Source organism: Telmatherina bonti (assembly GCF_933228915.1).
Source record: "Telmatherina bonti genome assembly, chromosome: 7".
In the NCBI taxonomy this organism is placed as follows: Eukaryota; Metazoa; Chordata; class Actinopteri; order Atheriniformes; family Telmatherinidae; genus Telmatherina; species Telmatherina bonti.
In genome coordinates, this window is record NC_136625.1 from 35000552 (window position 1) to 35019487 (window position 18936).

The following is an 18936-nucleotide window of genomic DNA, read 5'->3' on the forward strand; positions in this document are numbered from 1 at the left end:
TTTTCTCTTTCTCGGCTGTTTAGCAGGAGGAGGTAAATAAACCGAGCCGGGTCGGGAAATCCTTCCTGCATTTTCTCAGCCATGTTTGCCTTCCTAGTTTCTTCTTCACTACTTTGTATTTTCATCCTAACACGCTGTTTATATGCAGGGTGTGGCTGTCAGGTATGCACTGCTGGAGGGGGAGGAGGGGAGCCGGGAGAAGAAGCTTACAAAATATAAGAAAATGAACAACTTTAATTCAACCTGAATGTTTTGATTGGTCAGTTTTTACAGATTAACAGTAAACTGTGGGGTCTAACTATATTTCTTGTTGTTCACGATTGCAAAATGTTTAGACTACTATCAGGATGAGGAACCACTTCACACAGAGTAAAAAAAAAAAAAAATGTCTCTGAGCAAGATTACCTACCCCAACTTTAACAAAATAAGTTAGATAATGATCCTGAAAAGGCTAAAGCACTTTTTAAAAGTTGGATGGATGGATTTTTACTTTCCAGGGATGATTGAAATAGACGTCCCGAAAACAACAAAAAAGTCCCACCAAACAACTTGATTCTCTCTGACCTCTCTCTTTGACCTGTAAAATGATAATAATAAACAGACTACTCTGCATTTTTCAGGTGGAGCTTAAGTAGACTTTATTGTAGTGTCAGAGAGACATACAGCAAAGTGCCTCAGCCCAGGACCACCGCGGTCTGGCTGCTCAACCTGCTGAGCTAAAGCAGTTTTCTATCGCATATACCTCATGCCAGAGATTGATCAGTCAAATTTGTGACTATATGCAGTCCCTTTCATTTAATCCTTTTAACTCATTTCATCCAGACCTAGGAGGTTTTTTTCTTTTCATCACATTTGCTTCAGAAATGTTCAGTAAAATGACATTCAGTCTTTTTTTTTTTTTTTATCAGTGGTTCTTTTTTAGAGCCTCTCAGCTCCTTCTCTGGGTCCTAATTGAAACCATTCATGAATCAGGTGGAATTCTGGGATTTCTACCTCACCTCAAAGTCCCAAAGCATGTTATTTTCTTAGACTGTTACATCAGCCTTGGTTTCCTCCCTCTCTCTCTCTCTCTCTCTCTCTCTCTCTCTCTCTCTTCTCCCTGTCTCTCTGTCCCTCCTTTCATTTCCCAAAACGTCCTCCCAAACAGAGGTCAGCAACTTCCAGTGCTAAATGCACCACCTCGCAGCAGATGTGGAATATTCCCTGAGTCCGACTGTTTAATAAGGACAAAACAACTTTTCCAAAGTAAGTAAAATATTTCATTTTTGAAAATGTGGCTATAAAGCTCAGTATCCACACATGGTTGGTATGGCTTGGGGTCAGTTCATGGATTCACGTCGTAACACAAAATGGATAGTTTACAATGCTGTCATATTCAAGGAAGAGTACCAAACGCATATGAAGGTATAAAAAAAAAAAAGCTCCAGTAAAATATTTTTTATGTACAACACTGGAGAAATTTGCAGAGAAGACACAAGGCTTGTGTATGTTATGGTTAACATATTAAAACGATGTGTTTGTTGCCTTTAAACCAACTTAGTTTATTTTAGAGTAACAAAAATTTACAACTCAAGAGACCATATTACCTGTAATTTGGTTGAAATTCATACAATAAGTTAGAAAATGGTCACCAGGGGATGTATATGGCTCTGGCAAGGCCACCAAGATTCGGATGACAAGATATAATGTTGAGAAACAATGAGACTCCATTGTTAGGTTACATTTTTTTCTTCGTTTCTAACAACTATGTTTAGCCACAATCTGGTTATCATCCTCTCCTGGACACCACTCTGGGGGATTGTCATCAGTGCATCCATCAAATCACACAAATTTTATTCAAAATGAAGTCTTTACTGAGCAGGATTTGCTTACATTACATATAATTGAAACATGTTTCTGGCCCGTTGAGCTGCTTAACTCTCCCACTGATCCACAACTTCTCTTTTAGGAGCTTCTAGAGAAGAGATGAAGGTCACGGAGGTTAAACTGATCGTCTTCTTTATCTTACTGGTCGTTACTGTAAAGGCTCAAGTTAACCCAGGTACACACTCGACCTTACAATTCTGGATCAAACATATGTGAGCATCCCATCAAAGATTAAAATAATTTCTTATTTTCATTATTTATGAGTCTGATGGAGTAGCATGTTTACCTGCCAGCGCATGTTTAGGTGGGTGGGCTCAGAAAGCAGGAATATGATGTGTTTGTATGTGTGTGTATGTCTGTAATTGTGTATGTGGTTTACCTAATGGTCAGAAAGTAAATATCTTCAGAACAAGCAGAGCTTTGACAAGCTGGGGGGGAGGTATTTGTGGGGAAAAAAATGTTAGAAAATGGTAGGTGTAGCTGTAGGTAACACACACACACACACCTACACTGACATCCCCTCACACACATGCAGTCATTTGACAAGTTGGAATATTTCTCCAGTCAAAGGTTTGTTTGTTCATCTGCTCTCTAAAACTCCACCTGAGAGATTTTTTTTTTTTTTTATTAGAACTGTGAATAAAACTCCAAACCACTTAATTAGATTAATGATGGAAGCAGTAATCAGGAGATCCCTGGTGCATTGAGTTGCTGTACAAGTATTTACACGATATTTCTGCTGTTTCAAACGTATTTCTCACACAGAACCAGAACAGGCCTCCAAATCTCAGAAATGTCTTTCCCATCTCTGTGGCAAAAATCATGAAAACGCATGAAAAATAAAGAGCGGGCCGCTCAGTAGACACTCCCTACTCATTTTGCTTAGACTGGCACCTACACAGTTATGCCTCTGTTTGGCTTTAGAGGCCTTGCAGGGCTGCAGGAAGAGGGCTGGAGGAGTGGGAGTGGAGGGGGACCACTTACCACTCAACTCCTCAAGTCCTGCAAATATTTGAAAGGGTAAAAAAAGACGGCACGTGAAAGCGCTCGCTCTGTCACCCTCACATTCCTAACATTTGCCACGTGTATTAATGATTTCTCGTTTGTTTATAGAAATCTGCCGCTATCCTCTGGGTATGACCGGCGGGCAGATCCAGGACGAGGACATCTCTGCTTCCAGTCAGTGGTCTGAGTCCACTGCTGCTCGATTTGGAAGGCAACTATAACTCTGCTTTTTTATCCTTCTTCCTGCTTAGTTGAATTTATTTCATTGTGAAAAGAAGAAATAAAACAAAGTGTCATGAGAGTGAATTCAAGGTATATCTGAACTCTGTGTCCTTCCTTTTCTCCTCCTCAGGCTTGACTTTGACAATGGAGACGGTGACGGGGCCTGGTGTCCGGACATCATGTCAGAGCCAGACGGCCTCAAAGAGTACCTCCAAGTGGACCTGCGCTCTCTGCACTTCATCACGCTGGTGGGCACCCAAGGTCGTCATGCTGACGGCATGGGGAATGAGTTTGCCCAGAGATACAGGATCAAATACAGCCGTGATGGCAATAACTGGGTGATCTGGCATGATAGGAAAGGAAAGCAGGTGAGTACAGGTGGATATCCCACTGTTTCCTACTCTGGTTTTATTCAGTTCAAGCATTTTACAATTTATTACTTATTATTTTAATCAGACTGAGGGAAAGACTGTGAACACCACACTGCAAAAACTGAAATCCAAGTAAGATTAAAAATCTTAAACTGAGTACACATGTGCCTATTTTTTAAAGGTAAGATAATTCTTAGTTTTTATGCCAGAGAATTCCTCTTGTTTTAAGAGTATTTTTTTACTTGTTTTGGGAAGTCTAGAAAAGCCAAATTATATTGTTCTGTTGGCAGATAATTTATCTTATTTTAAGCAACATTTACCTAATTTTGTATATTTTTTTTCTTGTTTTTAAGGCTGAGTTTTTGCAGAGTCTAATTTGAATTTCTATATATAAATAGTCTCTCTTCCAGTTTTTAAGGATTGAATAGTTTTAAAAGCAAGACTGGTCCACACCAGGTCCTACAATTAGGTATTTATTCAAAGCAACACTACAAGAGTTTCCAACTTCAAAACTCTGGTTCTGACTTGTTTTCACTGTACAGACATTTATCGTGTGCAGGCGACATGTTGGCCATTTCCAGCATGCACCAGGACTCTCTCAGCAAAGAAACAAAAGAGGACTATATGAGAAGTAGTGGGGAGAAAAAAGAGAGAAAGTGACGGAGCAAGCAATAAGACAAGTCAACACTGGGGTGACTTTTACTGGCTGGAGAGATCTCAGAGAAGAGATAGATCCCATATTTATTTCATTAGGTTGCACCAAGAGAGATAAGTCTGCCAGAATTCAGTAGTGTCGCTTTGAAGTACCACTAGTTGAGTTTCTGACTTTAAAACTCTGCCCTTCTGACTCATTTTGATGGCACACGGACTTTTATTATTACATTCCTGGAATGACTGTGGTCCTGAAATGCCCTGAGGTGGAAAAACTGCCTTTAACTTTGTGTTCCAACTGGGAGCGTCACATTACAGCTGCATTTCACTTTATGGCACCATGTCACATGCAGAGGTGCCAATTCCTGGTCCAGAAAGTAAAAGTTCAGTCCGGCAGCTGTTCAGACCAGTCACCAAACCAGCTGAATTTAATGAGCAGAGTTTATTTGCCAGGTAAACGAACCTGTTGGTGAAAACATCTGTTCTAAATGTACAGGTAGATCCAAAAACATGGCAGGACTTCTACTTTCTGGACCAGGAATTGACACCTCTGGTCACATGCTAGCAACTGGATATCAACACACTGGCAACTTTGAATGCACAATATGGCTGATTCAGAAAAATAAATGCAAGAAGACAGAGAGAGACACAACAAGAGTCACCATTGCACTGACTTTTATTGGGCGGAGAGAGCCCGGAAAAGAGACAGGATGTAAAATGGATGCTGAAACAGCCATTGTCAAGAGAAAAGTAAGAATATTTGCCAAAGTTAAGAGCGCCCGCTTTAACATTAACTACACCAAAAAAGGACAATAATTTGAAGTAATTGCTTGTTCAGTCTTTCATTTTGTGGGGGATTTTTGTCCACTTTGTGGGCGTTTATCTCTTAAACTTATCTCTCTCTCTTATTGTCAATGAGCAGAATTTTAATTGAAGTCTAGGTTTTGGCTGGATTAAATCAACACCTTGGTTCTTTTCTTTTCCAGTCATTCTGCTGTATATCTTCTGCTGTGTTTAGGATCCTCATCCTGTTAAATGACCCAATTTCAGCCATGCTTTAGCTGTTGGACAGAAGTCCTCACTTGTGTGATTCTATGATATTTTGGGATGCAGAGGAGTTCATGGTCCATTCAATGACTGCAAGGTGTCTGGGTCCCGTGGTCGCAAAACAAACCTAAATCATCAGCCCACATCCACTGTGCTTCACAGCTGGCATGAGGAGTTTGTGCTGATATGATGTATTTGGTTTGGTCCAAACATGATAACATGCATGGTCATACGTGTAGCGATCAGTGTTCCAGGTATGTTTAGCTAAGTCTTCAGATGTAATTTTGCTAACTTAAGCCATGCTGACGTCGTCTTTTAGAGGGAAGATTCTTTCTCTTACAGTTCACCTAAAAGAGGTCATACTTGTTTAGTCTAATTGTTCTGTCATAGACTTTAACATGTATCATGCTAACAGAGGCCTGTACGGTCTGAGATGTATCTTTTACAGCTTCTTTGAGCATTGCGAGGTCTGAAATTGGACTAAACTTTGTGGAACATCCAGTAACAACCCTGAATATTTTTCATTTGTGAACAAGCTTTCTCGCTGTAGAATAATGAACACTAAAGAGTTTGAAAATGGTCAAATAACCCAAAATGATGAGTACCTCATAACAAACACCTGAATGCTTCAGAGCAGCTAACTGACTAAACTTTTGCTTTTTTTAAACATGATCTCACTGATGATGATCAATTCAACAACTGCATTTATTTACCTATTATACTTAATTAAGAGTTTGGTTGAATAAGTATGAGAGTGATTAGTTTTTCTCAGACTGCTTCCACATTTTGCCTGAAGTATTGACGAATAATTAACACAATATATCATGTTTTGTTCATCTGGGGTTGTATTGACCTGATTTTAAGCCCTGATAAGGACCGGATTAAAAATATATCCAAATCCTTGTGATTCACATTCAGACATTCAGATAGTAGTTTGATTTTCCACAGCAACTCTGGAACTCTTGGGTCGCTGTCCTGCAGGTTTTAGATGTTTTTGGGCCATTAAGAGATGAAATTCTGAAATATACAGGACAATGGTCGCAAAATCAGAAGATAGAGATCCCAGTTCCAGAGTTTTGCAATGATTGCCAAACCTTGCAGACTAGAACATTAAACACATGTTAAAAGTCATAAGTTGTGTTTTAATGCAATTACTTAGACACTATACTCAAGTAGAGATTTGAGACTCTCATTACTTCCTGCAAAGTTACTTTACATGGAGAGAAAAGTTTAAACGCAGTGGAGTTATGTCTTTCATTTGCATTTAAATAAATTGTTTCAGTTCACCTTCCGCTGGTGATTGATGCCCAACGATACGGTTAATATGAAACAGTACATGTAGCAGATACAAAGTGATTTAATAGGATCATTAAACTAAAATCAGAATTAACACTGATGTATGAACTCAGCTTTTGCCAGGATTCAGTGATTATTTTAAGAGCAAATTCTTAGTGTCTTCAGTCAGAGGCTTCTTCAGCTTCGCTGTAACAAGATCATTTCTGCTCACAGTCGTTTGTAGTCATTTTATATTATTAACCAGTCAGTTATTGTTATATTGCAGCAACATAATTTCTTTTTCTCTTATTAAAAAATTAATAATCAAAAGGGTTTTGTTTTTTTTTTTCAAGAAAAGGTTTAACATAAACATAAACGCTGTTTGTGTTTACATGGTTCAATGTGACATTTTGCTCCGTCTAAACTGTGTCCCCTGGCAGATCATCGAGGGCAACAAAAATGCGTACGATGCTGTCCTGAAGGATCTGGAGCCTCCCATCATCGCTCGATTTGTTCGCTTCATGCCCGTCACGGACCACTCCATGATTGTGTGTATGAGAGTGGAGCTCTACGGCTGTGAATGGCTGGGTTAGTCATAACTCTCCATTATGCACACTGCTCATCATACTAATAAATATCCATCCAGATTTCTCAAGTTTTGCTGAAAATGTTTTTCCTGTTGTGAAGTTTAGGTGTCTGCATAAATTAGTCCTTATATTTCATGTTTGACTTGCCTATTTTAGATGGCCTGATGTCTTATAGCCTTCCAGATGGACACCAAATGATCTACAAAGGCCTGGACGTCTTCTTTAATGACTCTGTGTATGATGGAGCATCAGCTGAAAGGTTGTAGTGAGCGCTGTGTCTTGATCCAAAAGAAGTCCGAAATGTAAAAATATATTTTTTAAGAAATGAAAATGAGATCTTTCCCGTTTTTCTAATCAACAAATTGTCCGTAAATGCCTCCAGCAAACTGACCAACGGCCTCGGCCAGCTGACGGATGGCACCTGGGGTCTGGATGATTTCCTCCACAGTCACACTTACAGCATGTGGACTGGATACGACTATGTGGGATGGAGCAACAAGAGTTTCCCCAAAGGTTACGTGGAGATTATCTTTGATTTCGACCACGTCCGAAACTTCACTTCCATGAAGGTAAGAATTTAGTGCAGTGTCAAGATACAAAAAAAAGAAAAGTTGTAGGATGGGTGAGCTCACAGTCTGCTGAATGGAGCTCTGCACTCGTCAACCATTACTGCTGCAAGTTTTTATAAAGTCTAATAAAAAGAGATGATATAACTGGACAAGAAAATCATATTTGGACGCAGCCTAGTTGAAAAAATAATTAAGCAGCCCAAAAAGATTTTAGTGTGTTGGTTTATTACTTTGTTGTTTCCCTTTTAGAGCCTCATTTGTAAAGAAACGTGTTTGTGGGATGAGCAGGAGAGTTAAGTACGTGGGGTTTTTCCAATAAAAACCTTTTGTTTTACCTAAATTCTGCTTTTGATTCTTGACTTGAGTCTCTAGTGCTGACAATCACGTGCCGGATTAGCAGTAACATGTTCGATAAAACCTGGACATGTTGGGGGAACATGTTCAGGAAAAAGGATGCGTCCACATTCTGCCGTCTCTAGGTGGACTGCAGGTGTGGAGAAGATGTGGAGAACACCAAGCTTCAAATTACAGAGGAACTAAGGGGAGCTCAGCTTTCCTGAAAACCACATGACCGTGCCTGAAAAACACTCACCTGAGACTCCATAAGGTTCTTGTTGTTTCTTCAGTTAAGAGCAGACTAGCATTTATTTGTCATTGTTGAGTGTTTATTCCTTCATTGCATTCAGGTTTTCAAACATATTTCTTTACGTTTGAGACAAGTTTACATTGATTGCCTTTGTGATCATCCGTGTGTGGCGGCACTGCACTCGTCATGCAAGAAATAGCAACCTTTATCTCTCAGTTTGTTAAGTGGTTCAGTTGCAAGTTTGTTACTGTGGAAAATGGCAATATAACAGTATTACAGTCCAGGCCGCTGAACTAAAGCTCAGGCAGTTCGCTCTGACTCAGGAGTCTTTGTTTGAGAGGAATCGGTTGTTGTGTGCATCTCCAGAATATCCAATGGACATTATTGGTGCAAGCCCATTGGCCTATGCCTACTCGGGGCCCATGTAGGGTAAACACCAGCAGTTTGGACATGATACATAAAAGCCACATAGTCACACGACAGTGTCTAATGTATTATTATTGACACGACTGGCTGAGAGATGTTAGAAATGTCGTTTCACAGTGTATAATTTACAGTTTTCTCAATGTTGCGGTGGGGAAGGGGGCCCCTGGAATACTCTGGGCCCAGGGGCCTGTGCACTTTTAATCCGGCCCTGGTTGTGTGACATGAACCGCAGGAGCAACGACCACTTAATTGTCTCGCTTTGCCTTTATTCAATTTTAAATTTTTATATTATAATGAAATTAATTAGTGAAAGAACAAAGAGGGACAGTGATAAACAGAGAAGGCTGCTATTCAATAGCATTTGTGTATGATGATGTAGGGAGCTGTAGTGCATGTTTGTAGGGCTCACCCAAAGCGAACCCTGGAGAGCATAATGCTGACGGCTGCACCAATGGGATAGCAGCTTTCAGTGGAGGCAGTATGATGGTGCGGGACAGCATCTTCCTCACTGGAAATCATGACTTGTCATCATGGAAGCAATCTCACTGCAGAAAGATGAGAGATGAGATTCTGCAACCGGTGGCAATCCCATATTTCCACAGTCTGGGACCGAAGTCTAGCCCCCAAGATGGTCCCCACAAAGCAGGAGTGACGGCAGCACGGCAGCGTAGTGGTTAGCGTGACCTCACAGCAAGAAGGTCACTGGTTCGTTCCTCGGCAGGGGGGAGGCTTGAATGGTGGTCTTTCTGTGTGGAGTTTGCATGTTTTCCCCGTGTATGCATGGGTTCTCTCCGGATACCCCGGTTTCCCCCCACTGTCCAAAGAGGTTAGGTTAATTGGTTACTCCAAATTGCCCGTGAGCATGAGTGGTTGTTTGTCTCTGTGTTGACCCTGCGATGGACTGGCGACCTGTCTAGGGTGTACCCTGCCTCTCGCCCGATGGCTGCTGGGAAACGCTCGAACTCCCCAGCGAATCTTACTCGGTTTCAAAAAATGAATGAATGAGGATCAGTGACCTGCCTACACAAATGCTAGTATGTGACCAAGCTGGTGGCCTGCTTAAGGAGGAGGAACCAGGCTGCTATGGCTGCATACTGGCCTCAAACATGCTACTGGGGCCCTGTTTTGCTTAATGAAGAAATTGTGCTATAGCCAGTATGTCTTACTTCTGGAGACTTTTATCATCCTGTTCAATAAACAACACCAAGCCTGAGTCAACAGCAGAATAAGGTGTAAGGAGAAGTTTTTGTTCGTCCCACAAAAGCATTTTTTTTCCCACCATTTAACAGGAAAAATAGCAGTTTTCCATCGACATCAGACTTATTTCCACGCAGCATTGTTACAGCAAAGAAACAGTCTACCAAAAATGTACTTATATGCCAAGTGAATGCTCTTTAATACGTCTGTAATAAAGCTTTCTCCCTCTCAGGTTCACTGCAGTAACATGTTCACCCGCGGAGTGAAGGTGTTCAGACAGGTCACTTGCTTCTTCCGGTCTGGATCACAGTGGGAGGAAGACCCGATCACTTTCAAGCCCACTGTTAAACACATGAGCCAAAGTGCCCTTTTTGTCACCGTGCCTCTTGGGGACCGCACAGCCAGCATCATAAAGTGCCGTTTCCACTTCGGTGACACGTGGATGCTGTTCAGTGAGGTGGCCTTCCAGTCAGGTGAAAGAAAAAAAAAAAGATGACGTATAGGCGTCTTTTTGAAGCCTTTAATTCCACACAGGATTTCATCTTATTTGCTGAACTGCAGCAACCTCCTGCCTGACTCGACTCCACATCCTTTAGCTGTGTGTCTTCTGGATTACAGGCTCTGCTGTGTACAATACCTCACTGACTCCTCACAAACATAGACATCCAGCCAATGCACTACCAGGTTGGCAGCTATAACATCTTTCTTCCTTTTTTTTCTTATTTCTTTCTTCATTCTTTCTCTTTTTTTTTGGTTTCTTATATGTGGCGGTGACAATCAGGTAATCAAGGATTAAATCTGGTTGCTGGAAATTGATGCAGTGTGAAACAAAACGTGACAAATTGTTATTTTCATTCAAACAAATAAATGAGAGAACAAGAATTAATCTAGGATTTATTGTAGCATTACCATATTTCAATAAATCTTTTGTCATCTTAGAAAAAAAATGTATTAAAGGTGGAAAAAAGATGTGTGGTTAAACAGCGCCCCCTGCTCAAACCCATCAGAAACTACTCATCATTCTGATAAATAAGCTTCATATTTCATTTTAAACAAATGCAACAGGTATTATGAGAAAATAAATATTCATTTTAGAAGATACTATATTGACATCAACTGTTGTTGGCTGCACTAAAAGGAATATTAACTTTCAACTTTTATCTGGTGTGACAGGGGACGATCCTACTCACAAGGTGGATGACAGCAACACAAGGATTCTAATTGGCTGCTTGGTGGCCATCATAGCCATCCTATTGGCTATCATAGTCATCATATTGTGGCGGCAAGTCTGGCAGAAGATGCTTGAGAAGGTGGGAAGACTTTTTGTTGTTGTGCTTGGGTGGGGGGGGGGTAATCAGCGTAATAAAATCCAACTTCTCCATCGTGAAACAGGTACAAAAATATGTAAGCTTATTGCAAAGGACGATGGTAAAAAAAATAAAAGGGTGTTTGGGAGGAGGGAGAGAAAGTAAACAATGAAAGTTCCCACCACCTATGCACAGATGCATTTACTTAGTCTGGAAATAAATTAAATGGCTTTGGAATGCATTTTCATAAAATCATGTTTTATTTTTCCCAAGTGATGAATTACATTGTTGCAGTGTGAAGTAAATAAAAACAGTTATTTGTCTGTCTGGATGGATGGATGGATGGATGGATGGATAAATGGAAGGATGGATGCATTATTAAATGGATGGATGGATGGATGATGGATAGATTATAGACTGATGAATGAATGAATGAATGAATGATAGATGGATGGATGAATGGATAAATGATGATGGATAATGGATGAATGAATGGATAAATGATGATGGATAATGGATGGATGAATGGATAAATGATGATTGATAATGGATGGATGGATGGATGGATGAACAAATAAATGAATGGATGGATGGATGGGTAGATGATGGATGATTGGATGGAGGGATGGATGGATTGGTGAATGGATGAATGATGGATGGATGGATGGATGAATGATAGATGGATGAATGATAGATAGACGGATGAATGAATGGATGGATGAATGATGGATGGATGAATGATAGATAGACGGATGAATGAATGGATGGATGGATGATGGATGGATGAATGATAGATAGACGGATGAATGAATGGATGGATGAATGATAGATAGACGGATGAATGAATGGATGGATGGATGATGGATGGATGAATGATAGATAGACGGATGAATGGATGGATGGATGAATGATAGATAGATGGATGAATGAATGGATGGATGGATGATGGATGGATGAATGATAGATAGACGGATGAATGAATGGATGGATGGATGAATGATAGATAGACGGATGAATGAATGGATGGATGGATGGATAGATGGATGAATGATGGATGGATTGATGGATGGATGAATGATAGATAGACGGATGAATGAATGGATGGATGGATGGATGAATGATAGACGGATGAATGAATTGATGGATGGATGAATAATAGATAGACGAATGAATGGATGGATGGATGAATGATAGATAGACGGATGAATGAATGGATGGATGAATGATGGATGGATGAATGAATGGATGGATGGATGATGGATGGATGAATAATAGATAGACGAATGAATGGATGGATGGATAGATGGATGAATGATGGATGGATGGATGGATTGATGGATGGATGAATGATAGATAGATGGATGAATGAATGGATGGATGGATGGATGAATGATAGACGGATGAACGAATGGATGGATGGATGAATAATAGGTAGACGGATGAATGGATGGATGGATGGATGAATGATAGATAGATGGATGAATGAATGGATGATGGATGGATGAATGATAGATAGACGGATGAATGAATGGATGGATGGATGATGGATGGATGAATGATGGATGGATGGATGAATGAATGGATGGATGGATGATGGATGGATGAATGATAGATAGACGGATGAATGAATGGATGGATGGATGGATAGATGGATGAATGATGGATGGATGGATGGATGGATTGATGGATGGATGAATGATAGATAGACGGATGAATGAATGGATGGATGGATGGATGAATGATAGACGGATGAATGGATGGATGGATGAATGATAGATAGATGGATGAATGAATGGATGGATGGATGATGGATGGATGAATGATAGATAGACGGATGAATGAATGGATGGATGGATGATGGATGGATGAATGATAGATAGACGGATGAATGAATGGATGGATGGATGGATAGATGGATGAATGATGGATGGATGGATGGATTGATGGATGGATGAATGATAGATAGACGGATGAATGAATGGATGGATGGATGGATGAATGATAGACGGATGAATGAATGGATGGATGAATGATAGATAGACGGATGAATGAATGGATGGATGGATGATGGATGGATGAATAATAGATAGACGAATGAATGGATGGATGGATGGATGGATGGATGAATGATGGATGGATGGATGGATTGATGGATGGATAGATGACAGATAGACGGATGAATGAATGGATGGATGAATGATGGATGGATGAATGACAGATAGACGGATGAATGAATGGATGGATGGATGAATGAATGGATGGATGGATGAATGAATGGATGGATGGATGGATGAATGATGGATGGATGAATGAATGGATGGATGGATGGATGAATGATGGATGGATGCCTTCCTTAACTTAATATGACAGATTCTGAATGATTAAGACAGTTAAAATGGCCGATAACGACTCTCTTCTTGATCCTCTCATGAACTCAACATAACAGTTTACCTTGTGATTCCTCGTCTTGGCAGGGAGTTGTCTTCAGGAAACACAGTCAGATTCTTTGAGATAATGAGAGAAAACAACGTTTTTATCACCTGAGAATGAACTTTGTGATCCCAGAATAACCAAATTAAAAATAAGTACCTGATACATGACAGTGCTGATGCTGATACCTTGCCACTGATGAGCTGATAACTACACTCATGTAGGCATCCCGCCGCTTGTTGGACGACGAGCTCACTGCCCGTCTCGCCATCCAGACCCGAGCTTTCTCCTTCCATCACTCCTCTCTGTCCAGCGAGGACGACTCCACCACCAACTCCACCTATGAGAGAATCTACCCCCTCTGCGCCGACTACCAGGAGCCTTCCCGACTCATCCGGAAACTGCCCGAGTTCGCTCAGTCCTTGGAGCATCTCGGTACTGAAAGCTAGCAAACAGGAATAAATACCTTTGATCTGAGCTGAAGCTTCAGCTCCTGTTCTGCGTGTCTCTCTTCCAGAGGCGAGCACCTCATGCAGAGCGCTTGGAGCCGGTGCAGACAGCGCCCCCCACTATGCAGAGGCAGACATCATCAGTCTGCAGGAGTCCTCCGACGGCAGCACATGCTCCATCCCAGCTGTCAACATCAACCTGTTTGCTGGCACGGATTCATCCATGAGAGAGTTTCCCAGAGAGAAGCTCACTTTCAAGGAGAAACTGGGAGAGGGCCAGTTTGGAGAAGTATGATCAGTTTTGTTTCTGTAAATCTTTGTTGGCACAGCTCCATATACTCTGCTCGTTCTCTCTTTACCCTCATTAAGTTGGTGTCACTTTAAAGCTATTATTCAGCTGGCTGTAGGGCAAAAGCACCAAGCTGCGAACTGCAGCCATAACATGCATGATAAACAGGAAACACTTAGAGATAAACAAATGGCTCCAAGTGGGGCCATGCAAATGATGGACTGCTGTTCCACCCAGGTGCACTTGTGTGAGGCCCAGGGCATGCAGGACTTTTTGGATGAGAGTTTGTTTGTGGCAGAAAACAGTGAGTCACCTCTGCTTGTTGCTGTTAAAACGCTGAGAGAAGATGCAAACAAGAATGCAAGGTAAAACCACTTGCACAAGCGATTCATGTGTCTCCAGATTATTGCCCATCCTAACTGTTGGTCCTGGCTGTGCTGCAGGAACGACTTCCTGAAGGAGATCCGCATCATGTCTCGTCTGAGGGACCCCAACATTGTCCGGCTCCTGGCGGTGTGCATGGACACGGACCCTCTGTGCATGATAACAGAGTACATGGAAAATGGAGACCTGAATCAGTTCCTGTGCAACCTCAATCTGAAGGCGACATCTGATGGAGATGAGGCAGATGAAGAAGAAGTAGAAGACAAGGAAGTGGTCAGGTAGGATCCTAACGTGACCTTCGATTATGATTGATTGGAACATAACACCTAATATGTTCTGTCTCCTGTAATCTCTGGGTACTTAGTTACGGTAAACTGATTGGCATGGCGGTGCAGATCGCATCTGGTATGAAGTACTTGTCCTCACTTAACTTCGTCCACCGAGATCTAGCGACCCGTAACTGCCTGGTGGGAAAGAACTACACAATAAAGATTGCCGATTTTGGCATGAGTCGAAACCTGTACAGAGGGGACTACTTCCGCATCCAGGGCCGGGCGGTCCTGCCCATTCGCTGGATGTCATGGGAGAGCATCCTCCTGGTAAGTAATCAGAGCACCTGATATGTTCTCACCTTACCAGTCCTCTTGATTCTTGCCATAGTGGATATATAGCCTTCCAAATGGCCACCATGGCTGAAGGGCTACCACCGCGATCTGATAGCCATAAGAAAAGGACGACCTCACAAAGGGGTTTTAATGCTAATGGTAGAAAGTTTATGCAACATTTAGTCTGTAATGAAGCGGCCAATCATCTGTCCTCTCAGGGTAAGTTCACCATGGCCAGTGACGTGTGGGCATTTGGAGTAACTCTGTGGGAAGTTCTGACTCTGTGTAGGGAGCAGCCCTACTCCCAGCTGTCTGACGAACAGGTCATCGAAAACACAGGCGAGTTCTTCAGAGACCAGGGCAAGCAGGTGAGCCTCACACAAGTTTAAGTTGATATCTCTGCAGCACCAAGATCGACATATTTCGGATCATTTTCAAAGAGTCATCCTAAAACAGTGTGTTTCAGGCTACAAATTAAGATAAAACCCTTCACTCTGATCAGCCTTATTGCAAGTGTCACAAAATGTGTAAAAAGATACATTGCTGTGTTCTGCTTATGGGCATTTAGGTACGATTTTTGCAGTCATCTCTTTGGATAACTTTTACCGCCTTCACCTCTGCCCTGCAGATCAACACAGACCCCTACTTTGCAGGTGCTTTAGTTTTTATCTGTTGTTCTTAAATACAACCAGATAAAATGAATACACTTTAAACAAACATAGTTTACTGATTTTATCTGGTGACATCAGAAGAAAATATATTTCATTGCGTGTCCACGAGATGTTTTCACATGGCCATCAGTAAGTAACGCAAATTTTATGTCATGGCCACACCTTACCAACGCATCAACAACTTTCCCAGTGTCTGCATATTCACTTTAAAGAATGTCTTTTAAGCTCCCCATGTGAATGTCTTTTATTATTATTTACACAATTATTTATAGTGCCGAAATACATGAGATAACAGTATATCTTTGTAACAGACTGTCTTGTTTTGGGAGTTCTTGCATAAAATATATGCAGGGTAACAAAGACTGCTGCCTGTGTAGGATCTTTAGTTACTAAGGAACGCTAAAGTGGTGGCTCTGCTGTTAAATGAGTTGGATGGTGCATCTGGTGTTTTATAGCAAACTTTTTGGAAGATCACTTACATCATAATTTATAATTCATTCCAACATTATAACTAAATTAAATCAAATCATCCTTATTCATGTTACATTTAACCAGTTGGCATATAATGAGATAATTTACTCGTGACCATGCATAATGTACTCATTTCCATGTATTAGTCATTTGTGGCCACAGTTTGGTAGGGCTTGGTCAGTATTTACTTATTGTTTTTATTGATGTCACCAGACAGGCTGCGTACTAGCTGGCTAATGTCCAGTGAGGCTTTTCAGACTCTCACATTAAGCCCAGTTGCACACTGCCAAGTTGTCATTGGAGATGCCTTTAGTAACTGAACAAGCAAACACAGAGAAAATAAATTCATAGAGAAGAAATGTTAATTATTAAAACTATGACAATAGTTTGTGAAGTTATCCAGGAAACTAATTTAAAGAGCACACCAAGATGGCTTGTATGTCTCAGGGAAATTTGTATATAGAATTTTCTTATAATTAGCATAAACATATAAAAAAAAATAAAGAAATAAAATAAATAAATAGATAAATGAGTAAATGAATAAATAATTAATTTAATAAATAGATACATAAAGAAACCAAATTCTAACACTGAACATTGTTGTGCTCCATACTACTTCATAAGTAAACACCTCCCAAGAGTACTCTGACAAATAGGGGTGGTAATGCATTTTGCCCTTTAAATTGCACCAGAATAACTTAAATAATATTTGTGTTATATGAATATTCCCCATTTTAAAAAATCCAATTTTAATGTGAAATCTATTAAAAAAAAAAAAAAAAAAAAGAGAAAGAAAAAGAAAGAAAGAAAGAAAGAAAACAAATATGGCACTTTTGGTTTTCCATACAATGATGTTGTCTAACGTTAGTGTTCATGCTAAGAGGGTAATCTCATTATGTGATATGATGCAAATGTCTGAGAAATATAAAAAAAAGATCCTGCCCATGGGGTTTCTTCTGTTTCCTGATCCCAGGTGTACCTGCCACAGCCTCCTTGTTGTCCTGACAGAGTCTACAATGACCTCATGCTAAGCTGTTGGAGGAGAAACGCCAAACAAAGACCGAGTTTTGAGGACATACACACTCAGCTAATGGAGAGTGTGGCATAATTTCTTCTGCTATTAACTGTCTCATTTAATTCCTTAAATGCGGATGCATTATGAATTCATTTGGAGTCAGAGGCAACACCATTTGTCAATGCATCCATGAGACAGGTGAACTGTAAATATTGAAATATGAAAAACATATTCTATACACTTGAATAAAAACCTGTATTGTAGATACCATGCACTTAGCACTTCTTACAAAGTGCATACCTCTGTGTATTTATTGTTTTCCTTTATTTCTGATCATATTTATCGTGTTCTTTATGATATTCTATGGTAAACACAGTTGTGAATATATTGTTTTTTTACTATTTCTCAACATGCATGTATTGTATTGCACTTCCATTACAGAATGTCAGAACTGTTGCATGGCATTTTTAAACATTACTGCTTGTTTATTTAAACATATACATATGGCATGATTTTTTTCTGTTATGGATAAGAATGTTTGTTTGTTCATGTTTTGTTTTGTGTTTTTTAATGCAAACGCCTCCTTTGGTTTCTGAACATTTTTTTGTACTATTAGAGACATGTATTCACTGTATATAAAACTCCACTTCCAGAAAAGTTAAGACTATGTGTAAAACGTGAATAAAGTCAAATACAGTGATTTGCAAATGTCATAAATCGTTATCTTATGCATAAAAAATAACAAATGTTTAATTTGACACAATTTCCATATTTAATGCAAACAACAAGCTCACCACTCTCTATAAAGAAAATCTGCAATAGATAATAATAAATAGGACATAAAGGCAGGATACAGTTTAGCATTGTCTTGCTACATTATGCAAAGACACCTCCAAACAAACTTAAGACCTTGATGGGAGCACACATGGCGAACATTATAACAATTTGGTTGATACTGTTTAAGAGAAACATGTCATTTAAGACTTAAAAAAGGAGTAAACTTTCCCAGATTAAATGTCAGGTTTTCCTCCAAACTTATTTTTAGCTAGATTCTAAAACTGAGAGAATAAAATCTCAAACTCGCAAAACAATATCATATTGGAAATTAACTTTTATAAACAAGATGTCTCAAAAATAAAATATATAACCCATTTGGATTTAAATTTGATACAAACATTTGAATCACTTTGTTTTATTTTGTATAAAATTATTTGTTTTTCAGAGTTCACCGTAAAAACTTGACTTTCATTTTCAAATAATTTTAATCAGTTTCAAATATTTTTTTCAAATAAACAAACATGTTGGCCCTGATTTAGCGTCATACACACATTGCAAATATTATCTTAAAAAGGAGTAAACTTTCCCAGATTGAATTTCATGTTTTTCACTAAACTTATTTATAAATTTATTCGACCACCCATTTAGAAAAATCTGCCCTGATCTATATTTCTTAAGCTGCTATGAATCCCCAAAAATCTTTTTCTTTTTTTTTCATTATTTCACAAGAAAAAAG

The 18936-nt window shown here is 39.8% G+C and overlaps 1 protein-coding gene across 1 annotated transcript; it reads left to right on the plus strand.

Annotated features, from left to right (window-relative positions):
- Nucleotides 1-1965: 1965 nt before the first annotated feature.
- On the plus strand, nucleotides 1966-17516 carry ddr2b (discoidin domain receptor tyrosine kinase 2b; the record flags this gene model as incomplete). The annotated part of the gene is made up of 16 exons (XM_079244216.1): nucleotides 1966-2041; nucleotides 2980-3082; nucleotides 3224-3461; nucleotides 6878-7025; nucleotides 7181-7289; nucleotides 7407-7593; nucleotides 10035-10275; nucleotides 10421-10486; nucleotides 10976-11112; nucleotides 13764-13974; nucleotides 14057-14277; nucleotides 14515-14642; nucleotides 14721-14939; nucleotides 15026-15260; nucleotides 15485-15634; nucleotides 17382-17516. The coding sequence occupies 16 exons, from the start codon at nucleotides 1966-1968 to the stop codon at nucleotides 17514-17516; spliced, it is 2604 nt and encodes an 867-aa protein (XP_079100342.1).
- Nucleotides 17517-18936: the final 1420 nt, after the last annotated feature.